The sequence below is a fragment of the Juglans microcarpa x Juglans regia genome, chromosome 1D (genome assembly GCF_004785595.1).
Source record: "Juglans microcarpa x Juglans regia isolate MS1-56 chromosome 1D, Jm3101_v1.0, whole genome shotgun sequence".
NCBI classification, from domain to species: domain Eukaryota; kingdom Viridiplantae; phylum Streptophyta; class Magnoliopsida; order Fagales; family Juglandaceae; genus Juglans; species Juglans microcarpa x Juglans regia.
Window position 1 is genome coordinate 18544484 of NC_054594.1, and position 17277 is coordinate 18561760.

A 17277-nucleotide genomic window follows, 5' to 3' on the forward strand; every position below is an offset into this window, starting at 1 on the left:
ATAGTGTCTGTCTAATTACATGTTATCATATTATAATATTACATATTGTTTTTAGTGTTTAATTACATGTTATTATACTATAGTATTATATATTACTATATTATACTAGTGTCTAACTTATTTATAATTCATTTCTACACTAGACTTATTTCTAGTGTCTAATTACATGTTATTATACTTTAATAAATTGATATTATGTGTTATTAACTAATTATACTAGACATATTATTTATTTCTATAGTAGTGTCTAGTTATCTCTATACAAAACTTATACAATAGTATCTAATTATATGTTATTATATTTTAGTAAATTAGTATATGTATTAACTTATTATATTAGACTTATTTATATACTAATGTCTAACTTATTTCTATACTTTATTATGTATGGCAGTAATACTATGATGTTTGGATATACTAATTTATCATTAGTTTATTTATATTATGGTATAAGTATATTATTTTATAATAATTAACTCATACTAATATATTATTAAATTTAACTATATAAGTTATAGTTATATAACTAACTGTACTAGTATATATGATAAATATATAAATAAACACATATTTTTATAACATATGCACAATATCAGAATTAAATTCAGAGCCAGAGTCAAAGCATAAAGTCGAAGTCGGATCAGAATCAGTGCAGCAACACCTCCGACTCCGGTTTCTATTGAAAAATTAAAAAAGAAATGTGACTCCCACTCCATTTTATCAAATCAGAGCGAAGCTAGAATTCTCAAATTTCTGTTTAGCTACGTTTTGGAGTCGCTGAGAATCCACCTTGCATTGATTGGTGCACCAAGTACCATTAAAACCGCTCGACTTCACTCAACCCATACTCCGAACACAAAAACACCCTCCAAACTTGTTTGAAATTACTAATTCGCCCCATTTTTATTACCTTGAAGTTCTTTCAAACACTTCACAACAATTTGCAATTATCTTTTGCGCTCCCGGAGCTGCAATGGAGGCACTCCTAAACTCTTCGTCCTCAGTTTGTTTCATACTAAATGCTCCTAAAATGGCTATCACCACTGGTTCTTTGCTAAGGGATCCAAACCTATATATGAAAGCTGCAAATGGGTACTCTTCCTTATCTCTTTCGGCCCCATTTACTACGCACAAGCTCTCTGTTGCATTTAGGGACTCGGTGATAGTGGGGGCAAAGAACAGCAAGAACAAGAAGGCAGACGGTCATAGCTTTGTGCCAAAGCCAGACGAGGCCACTGGGCCTTTCCCTGAAGCTGTGCTCCTTAAAGAGGTTTGCTTTGCGCACAAACACCCACCCCCGTTCTTAGTTTTCATGTTTATCGGTTGGATAACGTTAAGGATATCTCTGCTTTTTTTCTCTTTTTATGTTTTATTTTTTTTTTTTTACTTCCCAAAATATTTAGAGGGCAAAGTACTGCCTTTGTCTTTGTTATGCGTATTTGATTTTCCCTTTTTTCCCCTTAGCTGTTGGGTTCTATTATTAAGCATATAAAAGAATGTCTTGGAACTGAATGGAATGTTTTTATTTTGAGTTGAATCACGAAACTAAGAAAAGGAAAAAGAAATTGATAGTTTTTGCATTTGACCTGTCAAAAAAAAAAAAAAAGTCTTTGCATTTGTCTATTGCTTTATGCTTTGGATGAATTCATAACTGCTGAACATGTAATAGGCAATTTCAAAAACCCTCAATTGATAGGTTGTGTATTTATATAGACTGGTCTGAGACTCTGAGTTACATTGCACTGCTGACGACCTCATAAAAACTAATGTTACCATAGTTTATTGGTTTCCTACTTGTAAAAGTAGTGTTGAATCCCTTGATCATCAGTTCCTTCTTTACTCCTTTGCAAGGAATCATAGACCCTTGTGTTAGGTGATGCCAAATAAGAGATAGATGTGTATTTTAGTTGTCAGGGTTAGCAGTATGGCAGAAAAAGTTGGGTAAAATATGCCTCCATATCCTGTTGTCTGATGCAGTGCTATTGACATCATCAATTGTTCTAATAAACTATATTAGACCATGGGCTGTATGGCTGCATTTTACTGTATAATTGCTCCATTTTGAATGCATCCCTTGTTGTTTAATGTCGATTATTTGGAGAGAGAGAAGAGATGGAAGGGAGGGCCATATTTTTTTTAATGGTGTTGATAAGTCTTCTATTTGAGCAAAGTGAGCTACTCTTATTGGAGGTGGTTTTTTATTATTCTCTCAAATTTTTAAATATTATAAGATTTTGTTTCTAATTCTTTGGATTCTCTTATATTCTCCTGTGTACTCGAGCTTCTGATCTTTCTAGCAAAATTACTTTTTATGTGTGATCTCTCTAATAGAATTATCTCAATTATCGAAAAAGAGTTGGGGTTGCTTAGGCTGCATCTATATCTTTGAAGAATGTGTTTGTCTTTTTATTTAATTGAACTTCTGGTTGGTTTTGTGGTGGGATTTTTTTTTTCCTAAAATTCTCAGAAGAAAGTTCAGGATGGTAAACTTCTGCCTGAGTTTGCCGATGAAGAAGAAGGTAATTACTTCTTTCTCTTTTTTTTTTTCTTTTCAAAATAAAGAATTTTTGTATTATGCAGAAGTGTAAATTATTCATTTTTTTGTTGATTTCCAGAAAAATTCTATGAAACTCTGATGCTTCAGCTAGAAAGTGAAACAGCTGTGGAACAAAGTAAGTTGGCTTTCAACTCGGTTGGTTGGTTCTACTTACTAGTAGGATAATTGTCCTTTGGTTACAGAGATTGCAGGTGAAAGAACATGTGTGTGTGTGTGTGTGTGTGTGTGTGTGTATTCCATCTATTTTTAGCATTCAAGTAAACAAGGGGGAGTTGTGTCGCTTTCGATATGTGTAATTTGTGGGATGCAGTTTGGTGTATTCTAATTTGGATTGATTGAGAAATCATGCATTTTTGTCATTTTGAGAAATGGAAGAGTTCGTTGAAAAAGGTACTTGACAGTCTCTGATTTACTTTCATCTATCAGGGACCTTCATGGGTTATCTTTAGAGAGAATATCTACTTATACCTCTTATGAGTTATTCTTTCCCTTGTTTCTACAGTGCGCCACTATGAAGTGGTTTATTTAATTCATGAGAAGCATGCAGAAGAGGTTGGAAATGTTAATGAGAAAGTTCAAGGTGATCTTCGCCCTTCCATCTTTTTTCTTTTGCTGTCTATATTACTGCTGAAGTCATAGATGATCAGTTTTTCCATGAAATTGATTTTATTATTATTTCATAGGAGTTTCACCTCATATGCTTCTTGGTTCTGCCTTACTGCTTTCTATAAAAACTGGCCAAAAGAGGGAGTTCATATGGCTGGTAAAATATTTTGAAGCCTGGATGGTTTCATAGTGGTGCTGGTAACTCTGTTGAATCTTTCAGGGTGCTGAATTTAGCTTGCTTTATGGATACTCCTTGGAGTTTTTATTTCTGAGCACCATTTTCAATTTCTGTTTTGTTTCTCCTTTCTTCACAACTAATGGTATGTAGATATTGCTTAGGAAAAGCTGGGAATGGAAATCTCTACGCAATAATTACTTTTATGGTCATTGATGAATGTTAGCAGTTTTTAATAAGTGTTATCTCTGAAAATTCAAAATCTTGGTTAAAGTTTTAGTTTACTAAAATTTTTATTTTACCTATAAAAAAACTTTTGGTTTACTAAAATGAAAATGCTCTCTTTCAATCTCCAACGTGTGAATTCAACTTCAGACAGACGCAGCTATCAACTGCTTCCTGACTTGGACTATGCATAATTTTTCATATTAATAAAAATCTGTTTTACTTATAAAAAGAAAAAGAAAAAAAGAACTGCTTCCTTGCAGGATCATCTCCGCATGTGCTTGTTCAATGTTGGTATCAAATTTGTGTCAAAAAAGAAATATGTGTTCTATCAATGAATAGGGTTTGTCTGGTCTTCATGGCATGAAGAACTAACAAAAGAAAAAAAAAAAAAAAAAACCACAGCTGAGTCTGTACAGACAAAGAAAACAGGATCCCACTGATCACTCTTCAAACAAAACACCCAATATAGGCAGTAGAAGGTCATGTAGGAACACTCTGGAATTTGATGCATTGATTTCAAGTAGAGTTAATTTTTCCTCTTAAGTTTGATTTAAAAGCTGGATGAGTTTCTGATATACAAGGAATGTTTGATGCACAGATTTTTTAAGGGAGAAGAAAGGCAAGATATGGAGACTGAGTGATTGGGGTATGAGAAGATTAGCATACAAGATAAACAAAGCCAAGAATGCCCACTACATCTTAATGAACTTCGAGTTAGAAGCAAAATGGATTAATGATTTCAAGGGCATGCTAGACAAAGATGAAAGGGTCATTCGGCATCTCGTGATAAAGAGGGATGAGGCAATTACAGAGGATTGCCCTCCGCCTCCCGAGTTCCACACCCTGCGTGCAGGTACAGATGATTATGATGAAGAGGAAGAAGATATTGATTATGATGATGCCTATGACTATGAAGATGACAAAGAGGATTGGGATGGGGAAGGTGAGGAGGGTGAGATGGAAGATTATGATGATGAAACTGAGGATGGGATTATTGCTGTCAAGAATGAAGCTGGTGACAGAGAACATAAGAATAATATATCGGCTATTGCAAGAAATAAGGGAAGAAAGAATCTGAGATCTGAGAAAGTAGGTAGGTAATGTTTTGTTCTACACTTATACTATGTTTTTTGGTTTGTGAGAATCTCATATTAGGTTGATGTGTATTGTACTTCATGTATAAATTTGACAATCTTTAATCGTATTTCGATAAAGATATGAAATCGTGCAATCTATTGAATACACCCGAGTTGATGGTAGGGTTTTGGAGGTCCTAGTTGCCTTTATGTATGTCATTCCCGCATGAAGTTGCATCAAGTTTCAAGACGTGGAATCTGACTGCATGAACTTTGGAATACTGGACTGCTATGTTCTTGACAGAGACCGAATTTCAAGGTTGTCATAGAAAATGGACCTACAGTTGTTTACCGTCCGATCAAACACAAGTACATTTAGTAGTAGTTGACATTATTATAGGACTGACTACCTTTTTTGCTTGATCTGGGTTCAAGACACAATCCTTGGGAACGTGACATCGGATTTGAGAATCCAATGGCACCGAACATGTTATTTGCTGCTTCTTTCCTACAGGAAAAATGGAGAAATTCTATTTGCAGTCCCGAGTGGGAGACTGCGTGTGCAGTCTCATTGATGAATGTGGTAAAAGGAAAAAAAATATCATTTTAAAAAATATATTATTGTAATTTTAAATTTTTTTTAAACATAACTATATGAGCTTGCATGAGCAGTTTTTATTTAGAGACTGTATGTAGACTTGGGAAAATGACTTCGGTCGATTCTTAATAGAAACAAAGTGTCAATGATTGCTAATGTAGTTTTTTACCCTTTTTCTGATTGGTAAAAATCAACGAGAGACTTTGTTTTGTGCACACCAAATTATTCATTTTGTCAAACTTACTTGCAAGTTAAAAACCAAACAAAATGATTTCACGAACTTCACCTGGCCGTGAGAAAACGGACTTCATGCTTGCTTGCTTGCATACTTCTAAGGCTTGCCACTTTCTCCTAGCTTCTATAACTCATTCGTATATTTGTCAAATCACTTTAAGTAATGTTCCAGCAGGAGAAAATAATGGAAATGTGCCAAGAAACTGATCATTTCATGGTTTCACAAAGAGTGTGCAATTGTGCATCAACCACGAGAAAACTCTACTTACATGCATGTTTTTTACACATCAAACACACCATTAAAGTGGGTCCTGCAATGATGAAAAGTTATTGGTGCTTTCAACTTTTTTATAACTATAATAGGTCTAACAACAAGTAGGGTTTAAAATACAGGCACTCAAACCAAATGTTATTACAACAAATGGATTGTAAGCCAAATTTTAACAGTTTGGATAGTGAGGTATTTTAAAGTATTCTGTAAATAGTAGTGAAAATGATAGAATATTAAATAATAGTGAATAGTAATAAAAAGTAGGTGAAAATTAATAATAAAATAATAAATAATAATAAGATATTCTCAGAATACTTGAAAATATCTTGACACAAACTCACAAAGATGAAAAGTTCACGTTTTCTCATCCCTAATTGGGTGAATGCTAATCCTATAGGATTCTTGCTTGTGTCATGAACATATCCCTATTTAAACGTTTCATGAAGCGGAAAAAATCGTGCATGCCAAATCAATTGCCATCCTTCTTTGTTTCATCAATGTATTTCTTGTGTCAAATTCATAACTCAAAAATTTTGCCGTATTTCTTTTCTAGGTGAAACTCAAATTCAGAACTAACTCCAGTATGACTCGTTTGGATGGTGAGATGAGATGAGATGAGATGGTTTTATATGAGTTGAATAAAATATTATTAGAATATTATTTTTTAATATTATTATTGTTTTTAAATTTGAAAATATTGAATTGTTTTTTATATTTTGTATGAAAATTTGAGAAAGCTGTAATGATGAGATGAGACGAAATGAGATGGTTTGAGAGTGTTTCGGCATCCAAACGGCCCCAGTCTAACTTTATATGCATTATACCTACATACATGCATGCATACATACATACATATATATATATATATAGACACAAAATAATGTAATTTCAATGCAGCACGTATGCATATGGTCTATGATTGTACGTATTTCCTAAATGAGGGCCACTTCTCTCTCGCAGTTTGTTTAGGATAAAACGCAGATTTGTATCAATAATATTGTACCATAACTCAAATAAAACACAGCCACCTAACCATAAACCATGCAAAGACAATGACCATTAAATAACGCAAACCTTCCCTCCTAATCCTCCTCCTGAATCAACAACTGTGAATTAGATCAAGTTCCACTTGGCCATTCGAAGTTTTGAGTGAGACTTTTCCTTTTGCCATCTGGCATCACCTTACACAGTCGTATCACTCTGAGCTTAGATATAAATTACACACATTAACGGTGATGTGAGATATATACATCGCTAGCGAAGAACCATGGCAACATCTACTTCCATTGCTACTAATACCCTCACCATCACAGCTCTCCTAATCCTTCTCCTCCTTCCCAAATCATATTCTTTTGAGCTCTTAGCAGATTGTGACTCTTCTGTCCCGGAATCTGACGTGGACCTTTTGGAATTTCCTCTAAATTTAGAGTTCCTAGAAGCTGAATTCTTCTTGTATGGCTCTTTGGGTTATGGCTTAGATATAGTTGCTCCAAATCTAACCAAGGGAGGTCCGCCACCTATTGGTGCTAGACGGGCAAAGCTGGACACTTTTACCCAGGATGTTATCAAGCAATTTGCTTTGCAAGAAGTTGGACACTTGAGGTTGTCTCTTGAATCATTTCTAATTTTCTTTCAGATATTTTTATTCTTGGCGTTTAATTGCTGAGGCTGACACATTATTATTAGATTTAAACATTTTTTCTAAGACTCTCTTGATATGTGAGATCAGATCCTGATTTTGAACTCAAGACTATCTGCTCTAATATCATAAATAATCAATTTTGCTAAAAGCCTACCCGATGATAAGAAATGATGAATTTGAGCACCTCTTTTGAGGACAATGAATTTTACCCATTTTATATACAAAGTTCTTGGTGCTCGCAGGGCAATTCAAAAAAAGGTTCGTGGATTCCCGAGGCCATTATTGGACTTGAGTGCAGCATCATTTGCAAAAGTGGTGAATAGCGCGTTTGGACGACCGTTAATCCCACCTTTTGATCCATACGCCAGCGCCCTCAACTACCTCCTCGCATCCTACCTGATTCCTTATGTTGGACTTACTGGCTATGTCGGAGCAAATCCGAAACTCCAAGGTGCTACTTCCAAAAGGGTAAGCCCCAATCATCTCCGGTAATGCCTTGAAACTGAACAGAAAACGAGTAACCTTCTCGTGTTTTTGTCAGCTTGTTGCAGGCCTTTTGGGCGTGGAATCTGGCCAAGATGCAGTCATTCGAGCATTGCTATACGAGCGGGCAACGATGAAGGTGGCTCCCTATGGAATAACGGTGGCAGAGTTTACAAATCGCTTCTCAGAGCTAAGGAATAAGCTGGGACACGAAGGGTTGAAAGATGAAGGCCTTGTGGTTGCACCAGGAAAGGGTGCGGAGGGAAAGAGTATTGGGAACGTGCTTGCTGGAGACAGAGACTCACTTGCATATGATAGAACTCCGGAGGAGATCCTGAGGATTGTATATGGGGGAGGTGACGAGCATGTACCTGGTGGTTTCTATCCAAAGGGCGCTAATGGCCGTATTGCCAGATCTCATTTACAAGCTTAAAAGCTCTGCTGCTGCAATTTTCACTTTTGTTTTTAAACCATATGCATGCCCTCGGCAAAGGTGGCAAATAAGTGAATGAGGTTTTCCTGTATGCTAGCTTTATGTGATGAAAGAGTTGTTTTGATGTTATTAATCAAGTTTGCTCTGAGACTCCTGATCCAACAAACTAAGACTAATTTTGTCAACCTGCACTCTATACGGACCCGATCCACATATACTGTAATTCTCGAAGTTGACGGGATTGTTAAACTTTGTGAGCCACAGCATCTTCATGGCTTAGGATTTGAGAATCCAAGCGGATGCAGTCAGAGCACAAGTTATTTGCTTTTCCATTCGGCAGTTTCTTCTGTAGCTGTAATATGAGAGATTGGTGAATGAGATTTCATGCGACAGAGAAGTTTTTGTGTGATTTAAATGCTTATAAAAGGTTCTAAGTCCAGATAAATAGTCATTTTGAGATATACGATCATGTTTGACTTCAGCTCTGCAATGGTAATTCCTAAAATCTGCAACGAGAATATTGAATTGGCAAAATAAAATCATTTTGCGTTGCAAGCTACCATCAATGACATCAAGCACAATTTGGAGAGCTTTGAAAACTGGTCTGAAAAAATTTCATTGGGAAAAAAACCAATGTGCGCATAATGTAGCGCAATGGGCAGCTTCTACGCAGGCCTCGGGAACATCCCATTAATCCTAATCCCACCAAGCTTGCTTGATTTCCCAAGTGGAAAAGATCCACCTTTGTATTAAATGTAGATGCCTGCTGGCTATTTGTAATGCATTAACAATATCTGCTTGCTTAAAAAAAAAAAAAAAAAAAAATCATCATTTTGCTGTAGTCAGTAGCTAGCTTTTGAATTCTATCAAACAAATCGCAATTCGTACAAACGCGTCTTCGATGTTGATCATCTCTTCATTTATCCCTTAAACTGAGTTCTTCTTGTACGGCGCTTTGGATTACGGCCTGGATAACAAATTTAAGAGGTCCAACACCTGTCGGCATACTGAGCTTCAAGTTTCCCACAATTCAATGTCAAAACTGCATTTTAATGACGATATTACACAAAGCATATGAAAGAAGTTCATTTATAACGTTTCATTCTATTTTTACATCACAACCAGTGAACTACAAGGTATGCAAGCATTGAAAATTACATACCACTTGCATATCGGTATACTTTGCACAAAAAGAGTACATAGTATAACAACATCTGGTCCATAGAATTGAGAAATCCTGTGAAGACCATGGTAGGTAGGCTTTCACTTACCTTTCAAATGGTTTTGATCAAGCTACCAAGGGAGTTTGAGCGATAGAACAGCAATCCGGAGGCTCCAATCCAATTGACATCGGCTTGACTACAAAGATTACTTTTCCCCAAGGGCAAAAGAAATGTTGTTGCCAATCTCATTATCATGTCCAAAGCATGTGACTAATCGGTAAAGAAGGAACTGTCAGTCCAGATTCTCACATTTCCTTTCAGATTTGAATGTGGGTGCAAATGTCCCCAACACCCTCTTGTCTTCCAAATTCAATTCAACCCAAAGGGAGAGGGGAGAAAGAATAAGGAGATTTCTAGTCTCTAGAGGATAAGCGCTCGACATTTTTGACATTATTAAAATCACACATGGAAAGTGAGTGCAGTTCTCCTCTGTGCCTCATCTAGTAATCCAATGCATGGTGGTAGCATGCATCTAACATATCCCCAACAAGAGAACGGCACTAATCCACATATTCAGTCATTTTGAGCATCTGTTGTATTTGAGCGATGTTTTGGCCCATAATAATCTGTCTGGAAAAAAAATCCAAATCCGTGCATTATCTGTTACTCACGATATCATCTAAAATGTGAATTGGCCCCATATGACCTAAGTTGCTGAAGAAACAACGGACTAACACGTTCCAGGTAGTGAAGTTGGGGTAGATACCTTCATTGATCATCCTGTGAAGATAAAAGTTGGCTTCTTCATTACCTATCCAATTAGAGATCCCCCAAATAAGAGTAGTGTACCCTATTACGTCAGGCTGCCACTCTTCTGCAACACTATTCCTGTCCAAAAGTTGGATGGCAGATTTAACCTTTCCCTGCTTACAGTAAGCATAAATTATTGTGTTATATGTGATGGTATCAGGCTTTATTCCTCCAACCAGCATTTTTCCAAGAAGCTGCAAAGTCTCCTGAGGCATACCAGCACTGCAAAATCCATGCAAAATGGTATTACAAGTCACCAAATTCGGCTCAATCTCCTTTTCTTTTATCTCCCTATAAAGTCCAAAAGCCTCTCTGAATCTTTTTGCCTTAAAGAGACCATTCAATAATTCATTATATGTTGTGATGTTGGGAAAACACCCATATCTCTCCATCTGATCAAGCATGTTTAGAGCCCAGTCCAGTCTTCCATTGCCACATAACCCTTTGATAAAAGCATTGAATGTAACCGTATTTGGAGGACAAGCTTCAGAAGTCATATTCTCTATAAGATAATGAGCTTGGTTAAACATATAATTCCTACAAAGGACATCCACCATGCAGGTATATGCCACAACATTTGGTTGACAACCATGCGTTATCATCTTGTTCCATGTCTCAGATGCACCAATAAAGTTCCCAGCTTTTGCAAAGCCGTCAATGAGTGCACTATATGTAGTCACATTTGGAGAACAGCCATTTCTCTCCATCTCATTACAAATAGATACGGCTTTACCCATATTTCCACAGGAGCAGAGACCGTGTATTAGAGTGTTGTGCGCAACAACATTGGGCACAAATCCCTCTCGAATCATTCGGCTCCACATTTCAAGTGCTTCACATTGTCTCCTTCCCAAGAGATACCCCTTTATCAATGAAGTAAACGTATAAATATTGGGTTTACATCCTCTCCTAAACATCTGGGCAAACACTGTAAGACCCAATCCAACATTCCCCACATCACAAAGAGAACTGATTATCCCTGAGTATGTGATGACATTAGGATCAACCACTTTATCCATCATCTCAACTAACAACTTGAACACCTCTTCAAACTTGTATTCTCTGCAAAACCCATTTATCAATGCATTATAAACCGACACACAGGGTTCAAACATCATTATGAGCTCCCTCGCTTCCTCCAGCTTACCAACCCTGCACAATGTTGACACTATAGTTGTATAGCTCACTGCATCCGGAGAGCACCCTTTCTTCGACATTTCCTCAAGCAACTTGCGTGCACCATCGACCCTATCATTCTTACACAACGCCTTCAAAAGAATGTTATACGTAAACACATTTGGCTCCATCCCATCTCTCTTCATATTACTATATATCGGATTAATCATCTGAAACCTATTCTCACCAAGCAAAGAATCCAATAAATGATTGTAAATCTTCACCGTTGGCTCACACCCAAATTCCCTTATCCTATAAAACGTCTTCAAGGCCTGCTCTGCCAACCCGGCTCGCCGATAAGCCTTTATAACGCTCACAAACAACTCCTCGGAGCAACCAATTCCGTCCAACTTCATTTGGTGCAATAAATATTGCACGGCATCAGTTTGGTTCTCTTCCCGATCGAGTTTCTCAATCATGGTTTGGTACGTTAATGGGGTGTGCTTGAATGTCCCTGAATTGGCAATGGACCTGAAGTAATTCAAGGCCAAAACGATGTCGCCCTCGCGTCTCAATCTGTTTAGGACGTCCCTTTCCCTGAGAAGGGACTGTTTCTGTTCATCTAGGGGTTGATGGGGATTGAGAATTGGGTTTGTATTTAGCACAAAGGGGATAGGAGGCTTGTGGACTTTCAACAATAAGGAACGCCCTTCTTTCAAGTACATTATAGAAGAGAACTAAAACCCTAAACCCCAGCTTGCCTCAATCAAGTTCTTGAATTCAAAAAATTTATTTATTTTAAAACAGCGTATAAAAAACCAGAAACGATACCGTCCCGACTCCTCTAAATGGTTTAGGGTTCAGTCGAGACTCGAAGGCAGTTGGAGTGGTGGACACCCATTCAGGAGAACGAAGCTCTAAGGCTAGAAGTGGAAATTCAGAGTAACAGCTTAACGCCGTTAACCCGGAAAAGGCATGACGGGACCATTGGTAGTGATGTGCGCATCTTCGTATTCGTATTCATATTATCTCTCTTCAAATTGGTTTGTATTGAATCATGTATCTTCCAAATTTTGCATAATTATAAACAGTATTTTTATATTACTCTTCAAACACCATTTTATTATTTTTCTCTCTCCTGCCCTTTGATCTCTCTCTCAACAGTATCGCAAACAATGAAATTAAAGAGGACTGAACAGAATTGATAATTACTTATTTGAAACATATCAAGAAAAAATAATTTTAAGAAAAAAATAAAAATTATTATTTTATTATTATTTGATTCAAATATGTATAATCTAGCGTGAGATTTTTTCTTGATATGCAAAATCAATATCTAAAAAATGTGATTTTACATATATATGTAGAGAAACCAAACCTTAAAGCATTGACAATGGTTTATGTATCTTCATATTCATCTTGATATTTACCCAATATCTCTCTAAATTGGTCTACATTGAATTATATATTTTTAAAATTTTGAATAGCTATAAATAGTATTTTTTTAAATTTAAAGAAATACTATTCACTCTCTAAATATTATTTTATTATTTTTTTCTCTCTTATCTATTAAAATTAACTTTGTAAAATTTTTATTAAAATAATTTTGATATATGAAACTTGTATTAAGTTAATGACACAAAATGTTTTTTTAGTAAGTATAAATATGTATTGATAAAATTAGTCATTTTGATATATGAAATTAATAATATTTAGATATACGAAATTAATATTTTTGAGCACATAATTTGATTGTAAAATATATAAAAAATAATTTAAAAAAATAAAAAATAAAATAAAAGTATTTTATTAATATTTAGTTTAAAAATACATAATTTAACGTGAGAGTCTTTTTTATATGCAAAATAATCTTTAAAATACGTGATACATATTTTAAAGATGCAGGTAGAAAAACCAATGCTAGTCTTACACTCCTTAAAATTCTAAGAACTTGAGGGTATTAAGGTAATTTCGAGGGTATGAAATTGCAATTTGAAGAGTACTGTATTCCGACGGCGAGTCCTACTGCTCAAAAGCACATTTATCTCCGACTCCCGGTCAACGTAAAGTTATCTCTTTTAGGTCAAATTTTCTTCTTCGATCATATCTTTCTTTTTGTATTTTTGTAACTACGCCGTATAATCGAAATCTTAATGAATTATTTTGTTTTGGAACAGTTCATTCACGGATCTGATAGTCTATTCTCTCGTATAGTTTTGTTTTGCTAATTTTTTTTTTTTTGGGGGGGGGGGGGGGGGGTTGTTTCTGTTGATTTCATTGTCCTTGAGACAAGCTTTCTGAAAGAAGTACTTCGTAAGGCTAAGTAATATGATGGTTTGGATAATAAGTGTTGCTTTTTGGATCAATTTTCGTTCGACTGGATTAATTATGATATGTTTAGAGGATATAGAGTGGGAATTTTGGTGGGATTGTAACATTCAGGTGAGGAAATGGGAAGGGGGTCAGCCTAGCGGGGCAATTTTTTTCTTCTAGCGTACAAAAGGGTTAATTGAATATGGGTTCTTTCTTCATCACCCTTTGGAGAAATTGCATTTTATACTTGTCGGTGGATGTTGAAATCTAATACCATAGGCGTGATGGATCATAATCTATGCAGAACTTGTGTTTAGCCGGTTAATGCTCTCGCGTATTAAAACAAAAAGGACCTGGATTATAACTTCCAAAATGATATTAAACCAACATGGTTTTCTTGTTATTCAGTACATGAACAAAACATGATACAACCTAGGTGCATTAATATCTGTTTTATGCAAAGTTGATACTTCTTGACCATAACTTTTTGAGTTATTTGGTTGATTGCCTCATAGACCATTTATTAGTTACTCGAGTGCTGTATTAAGAAGCCACAAAAAATGGTTGACGTTTCAATTATAATAACAATAGCTCATTTATTTGTCTTTCTTTTGTCAGAAATCTAGTATCATATTACAAAGTAGAAGGTGTGATGGGACATAATGATTCTAGTGTGGCTGAGAAGAAATCAAGTGATCCCACGAATGACATTCCAAACTTCAATGCTGAGAATCTGCAAAGTAACATGAAAACTATATATTACAGGTTTGTTTTGACAACCTATTAACACATGGAGCCAGTCTAATTGACAACTGCTTTAAATATCAGATAACTGTATAGAGGACACCACTCCTTCAGACCCCATATATTACAAGGGTGTGTGTGTGTTTCGGTGTGTATATACCATATGTTTTTGTGAGGGAAAGAGAGATACTGTGCATTATTTGGTATTTCTAAGTCAACTAAATCATCAAAAATTCTGGAGGCTTTCATCATGCTGTACTTGTCTTATAGAATTTTTTCTTTTGATAAGTAATAAGATATTTTATTGATCAAAAAGTAGGCATAGCCTAGGTACACTGGAAGTATACATGTGAATACACCTATTTAGGAACTGGAAACATTTACAAGGAAGTCATGGAAGCTGAGACCATTTAAATCTAAAGCAATGGCCCACATAAATAAAGTCTTCCAAAAAAATCTCCTAAACTCTTCCAAGGAGCTATCATGATCCTCAAAATGTCTATCGTTTCTTTCACACCAAATGCACCAAAGAATACATAAAGGAGCCATCTTCCACACAGCTGCTATCTGTGATGTCTGTCTTATAGAATTTTTAGTGGATTCCTGCAATATCCAATGATTTCACAAATGAATTTTGGTGTATATCAATATACAGAATTGAAGACAGCCCTGAATGATTAAAGAGATGTTAATATACTTGAACATTTTCTGGATTTGGAGCTGTGGGAGGCTATAAAATGCAACGAAATATGAAGGAAAAATAATTGTGAAGTATAATGCTTGTATGTAGAACCTAAACCTTTTTTTTTTTTTTTTTGCAGCCGGACTTTCCTGTCTATTATTGCTGGGGTCATTGCTGGAATTTCGGGATTCACAAGCTTAACTGGGTTTATCTTTTATTTCCTAGTCATGGCAATCACTTCGGTTGGGTTAATAGCGAAGGCAGGGTTTTCAATTCATTCATACTTTGATAGCTGGAACCGGGTTGTACTTGATGGGTTTTTTAGTGGGCTCATGGTATCTCTCTCTCTCTCTCTCTCTCTCTGTGGTATAAATTTTCTGACCGGTTTGCATGGGGTAACAATTTGTGAACATCTTTAAATGTGTGTTGAATCTCTCATAGCCTCCTCTAAGCATATAATCTTGCGGGCCTTCTTCTATTTAATGGATTCTCCATTGTTTATTTCCTTTTATCTTTGCAACTTCAAGTGAGTGACAACCTTGTGGTAGTTACTGGAGTTGGTTACAAGTTAATCCGTTGGGGTAAAAACATCTGGCTTGAATTATGCCTTTGAGTTTTAGCTTGTCAGAAAGAGCTCTTGGCATGGGGGGTTGGTTGTAACCGGCCGATCCATTTGAATCATAGAAAACTGATTTTTCTGATTGAATGAAAATGCTTTTTTTTTAAGAGCTTGGAGCTCTAAAGATTTTTTAGTGAAAAATTTTTAACAAATGCTTTGCTGAAGGAAGAATGACTTGTCTGGGCTGTCACTAGCAAAGAATTTGGACATATTCTATTCAATTTATGTTTTATCTATCTGATTTATTCATGCTCAACTTGTCAACATTGCAATCTAATTATCTTCTTAACATTTTCTACCTTTTCTTTTCTTTGGCAGTCATTCGTGCTATTCTGGACGTATCCTTTCTCTATGTGACACTTATTATGATGTCAAAAATCATGAACGATTAGGATTGTTATTCCATTACATGATAAAGATGACTATAAAATAGATTATGGAATACTTTTGTGTGCTTTCTTTTTCTCTCAGACTACCTGATTTTAACATCAAATAATTATGTTCGACCCGTGGCGCCAAAGGGTAATGATCAAGTCTTTCTTGTGAGCACCCAGCTCATGCCATATGACATTTTACGCAAGAAAAATTATATTTGCAAAGAGTAGATTTTCCCACAAATCAAATCTTGCCATGTCAGTGGTGGTGTGATGGGTGTCTTATCGTGTTCCAGACTTGCAAATAAGACTCTTTACATAATTATCTGAAAAACTTTTTCTTTTTTGGCCACACCTTGATCGTGAAGGCAGGACCATGATGCTAAAGGCTGATTCCTTACTGAAACAAGTCTAGTCCAAATCATGTAATTCTTGTTACTGAATCATTTTTCCAGTAGAAAGTGGATTTCATATCTGCCTACTTTCCTTGACATAAGAAGATTTGCCTATGACATCGTGCACATATTCTGATGGATTTATTGCCGTATCTCAAATCAAATGGAAGTAAAGCTGTGTGGTGTTGCTGCTGAGGCCTGCGATGCTGCTCACTGTGATGCATTTACATTATCCGGAGGTTCAGAAATAGCTTTAATTATTTTGTATAAGCTTTTAAACTATCATGTGATTTACTTTACTCTACATTCCTTCCTCTTGCCTTCATAAATTTCCAGAATTACCATTTGGCTAGAGGGAGATGTATTGGTAGTAATTGATTGTGGGATGGAATCTGATGACCAGGAAATTTTGTATGAAACCTTCTATGAAAATGAGTTGCACCATTAACATTTTTTCAGATAGGGAAAAAAAATTCAGAACCTCCGGTGTTTTTTGAGTTTTGACATGACAGACAATATTGGATTATGAACTTGTAGATTTCTCCATGCATCACACATTATTATTAATAATTATTAGTGTAACGTCAATTAACAAAGCCAAATAATTATCACCCAACTTTCTCAACACAGTATTTTCCAAAATCCATTTCTAATAGCCATGAAAAGCTGCAGAAGAATCCATTTCTGAACAGATTTCTGTTATGGAGATGAAAACCCTTGCAGGCAAATATTACTCTTATGACTTCTGAGAATTTACA

General features: G+C 35.7%; 4 protein-coding genes across 4 annotated transcripts; 3 read left to right on the forward strand and 1 right to left on the reverse strand.

The window, feature by feature from the left end:
- Positions 1 to 921: 921 nt before the first annotated feature.
- Positions 922 to 4808, forward strand: LOC121238218 (glutamic acid-rich protein). The gene is made up of 5 exons (XM_041135053.1): positions 922 to 1270; positions 2468 to 2519; positions 2616 to 2672; positions 3060 to 3137; positions 4165 to 4808. The coding sequence occupies exons 1-5, from the start codon at positions 974 to 976 to the stop codon at positions 4665 to 4667; spliced, it is 987 nt and encodes a 328-aa protein (XP_040990987.1). The 5' UTR covers positions 922 to 973; the 3' UTR covers positions 4668 to 4808.
- A 2182-nt stretch (positions 4809 to 6990) lies between these two features.
- Positions 6991 to 8436, forward strand: LOC121238227 (desiccation-related protein PCC13-62-like). The gene is made up of 3 exons (XM_041135060.1): positions 6991 to 7347; positions 7630 to 7855; positions 7929 to 8436. The coding sequence occupies exons 1-3, from the start codon at positions 7013 to 7015 to the stop codon at positions 8301 to 8303; spliced, it is 936 nt and encodes a 311-aa protein (XP_040990994.1). The 5' UTR covers positions 6991 to 7012; the 3' UTR covers positions 8304 to 8436.
- A 940-nt stretch (positions 8437 to 9376) lies between these two features.
- LOC121238236 (pentatricopeptide repeat-containing protein At3g48810) lies at positions 9377 to 12376 on the reverse strand. The gene has a single exon (XM_041135067.1). It carries the CDS (start codon positions 12115 to 12117, stop codon positions 10123 to 10125), a length of 1995 nt encoding a protein of 664 aa, XP_040991001.1. The 5' UTR covers positions 12118 to 12376; the 3' UTR covers positions 9377 to 10122.
- Positions 12377 to 13430: 1054 nt separating this feature from the next.
- LOC121238288 (ER membrane protein complex subunit 6-like) lies at positions 13431 to 16967 on the forward strand. The gene is made up of 5 exons (XM_041135123.1): positions 13431 to 13461; positions 14324 to 14470; positions 15271 to 15466; positions 16069 to 16088; positions 16625 to 16967. The coding sequence occupies exons 2-5, from the start codon at positions 14358 to 14360 to the stop codon at positions 16653 to 16655; spliced, it is 360 nt and encodes a 119-aa protein (XP_040991057.1). The 5' UTR covers positions 13431 to 13461; positions 14324 to 14357; the 3' UTR covers positions 16656 to 16967.
- The last annotated feature ends 310 nt before the right edge of the window (positions 16968 to 17277 follow it).

Excerpts from the sequence above, each read along its gene's own strand:
- LOC121238288 (XM_041135123.1), top strand. The coding sequence starts at position 14,358 with ATGGGACATAATGATTCTAGTGTGGCTGAGAAGAAATCAAGTGATCCC. Across the intron at positions 14,471-15,270 it reads ATGAAAACTATATATTACAG|CCGGACTTTCCTGTCTATTA; the intron begins GTTTGTTTTGAC and ends TTTTTTTTGCAG. Across the intron at positions 15,467-16,068 it reads GGTTTTTTAGTGGGCTCATG|TCATTCGTGCTATTCTGGAC; the intron begins GTATCTCTCTCT and ends TTTCTTTGGCAG.
- LOC121238227 (XM_041135060.1), top strand. The coding sequence starts at position 7,013 with ATGGCAACATCTACTTCCATTGCTACTAATACCCTCACCATCACAGCT. Across the intron at positions 7,348-7,629 it reads CAAGAAGTTGGACACTTGAG|GGCAATTCAAAAAAAGGTTC; the intron begins GTTGTCTCTTGA and ends TGGTGCTCGCAG. Across the intron at positions 7,856-7,928 it reads AAGGTGCTACTTCCAAAAGG|CTTGTTGCAGGCCTTTTGGG; the intron begins GTAAGCCCCAAT and ends TGTTTTTGTCAG.
- LOC121238218 (XM_041135053.1), top strand. The coding sequence starts at position 974 with ATGGAGGCACTCCTAAACTCTTCGTCCTCAGTTTGTTTCATACTAAAT. Across the intron at positions 2,520-2,615 it reads GTTTGCCGATGAAGAAGAAG|AAAAATTCTATGAAACTCTG; the intron begins GTAATTACTTCT and ends GTTGATTTCCAG. Across the intron at positions 2,673-3,059 it reads TGAAACAGCTGTGGAACAAA|TGCGCCACTATGAAGTGGTT; the intron begins GTAAGTTGGCTT and ends TTGTTTCTACAG.
- LOC121238236 (XM_041135067.1), bottom strand. The coding sequence starts at position 12,117 with ATGTACTTGAAAGAAGGGCGTTCCTTATTGTTGAAAGTCCACAAGCCT.